The sequence below is a fragment of the Salpingoeca rosetta genome (assembly GCF_000188695.1).
Source record: "Salpingoeca rosetta unplaced genomic scaffold supercont1.33, whole genome shotgun sequence".
In the NCBI taxonomy this organism is placed as follows: Eukaryota; class Choanoflagellata; order Craspedida; family Salpingoecidae; genus Salpingoeca; species Salpingoeca rosetta.
Window position 1 is genome coordinate 336,097 of NW_004754901.1, and position 1,654 is coordinate 337,750.

The following is a 1,654-nucleotide window of genomic DNA, read 5'->3' on the forward strand; positions in this document are numbered from 1 at the left end:
CAAATAAAAAAAAAAAAAAATTAAAAAAAAAAAAAAAAAATATGTGCATATTATGGAGATCTGTACAAGAGATAACAGCTAGTTCGCCTTCACTTCGTTCAGTGGATGGAACGGTGCAGTCCTACTACTGTATGAGTTTATGATCGCACCTACCTGATGTCTGGGTCCCCAGATGCGAATAGTCCATTTAGGAGAGAGACACAGTTTTGCCAGTTAGATTTTCCAAGTGAAAGCGTAAACAAGGCATTCAGACACAAAGGAGACACTATTACACACAGTCACATGCACACGAATACACTTCCACACATATGCGCACGCACACACAGACACATGCCGACACACACACACACACACACGCACACAGACACACACCTGCACGTCCTTGGCCTTCGCGGATGGTGTTCCAGTAGAGGAACGCAACCACGAACGTGACCTGAGCAGCCGCATATGTTGACGGCATTGAGTTGGGAGTGAGTGAAACCAAAAAAGCAAAAAAAAAAAAAAAAAGCGTTGGTGTGCACCGTTGGAATGAGGGCGAGCACCAAGCAATATTGCACGCACACACGTGCACACACGTGCACACACGTGCACACACGTGCACACACGTGCACACACGTACACGTGCACCCCTGCAGACGCGTTCACGTTCACATTCGCACAGGCACGAGCATGTGTACAAAACCGCACACCCACAGACATGCACACGCGCATGCCCACACACCTGGAGAAGAAAGTCGAAGAGGATACCGAGGAGTGTGTATGTGCAAAAGAGGGAGATGGATGGGAGGCGGGTCAAGTTGCCGGCGCCAAACGCGACAATGTCTGTGATGCTGGTGATGGTGATGCTCACACCGCCCCTACAACGCAGCACGCCAAGCGATGCCACACAATACAGGGGTATTGAGTGGTTGAGAGCTGCAAGCAAGTGCTCGTACACACAAATCCTAATTGGCGTACAGACACAGACACAGAAACAGACATACACAGACTGACACTCACAGACACACACACACACACACACACACACACACACACACACCTTGCAAGTGCGCGAGCGACGCGTTCCTTGGCGGAGAGCGAGCGCTTGACATCGCGATGTGCACCCATGATCACAAACGTGTCGTCCCACACCGAGGCCAAGCTGTAGTCCACGGGTGCAGCAGCAAGACGCGAACACGGCGGTGGTGGTAGCAGTGATTGGGGTGAATTTCGTTGAATACACACGCACGCAGGCAGATGGACAGACACACAGACACGACACAGAGAGAGACACAGACACGACACAGAGAGAGACACAGACACGACACAGAGAGACACACAGACACAACACAGACAGACACATCCACACATGCACACGTGCGCACAGAGAAGTGCATCAACGTACGAGGAGAAAGAAGCTGCCCTGCACAACGAGGGAGTACTTGAGTCCAATGAGGAGCCCAAACCCCCACATGCCGACGATGGACAGGCCAATGGAGGCGAGAGACACCATGGCCATACTGGCGTAGCTGTACACGGGATGCCGTCGCCACAGCACAAACGAGGCGTATGCAATCAGCAGCATGTACCCAAACTGACAACGGTGGAGGAGGAAGAGGTGGGTTTGCATTGGTGGCAGTGGAGTGCAGGGGTGTATCAAGTGGGCCGTGTGAGA

The 1,654-nt window shown here is 51.9% G+C and overlaps 1 protein-coding gene across 1 annotated transcript in view; it reads right to left on the reverse strand.

The window, feature by feature from the left end:
* The window catches only part of PTSG_10460 (uncharacterized protein), a gene marked incomplete at its 5' end in the record, with an annotated part of 7,465 nt that overhangs the window by 3,581 nt on the left and 2,230 nt on the right, over positions 1 to 1,654 (reverse strand). The window contains 4 exons of the mRNA XM_004988784.1: positions 371 to 433; positions 722 to 857; positions 1,040 to 1,141; positions 1,422 to 1,573. Coding sequence (XP_004988841.1) covers positions 371 to 433; positions 722 to 857; positions 1,040 to 1,141; positions 1,422 to 1,573 — 453 coding nt within the window. The remainder of the gene's footprint in view (positions 1 to 370; positions 434 to 721; positions 858 to 1,039; positions 1,142 to 1,421; positions 1,574 to 1,654) is intronic.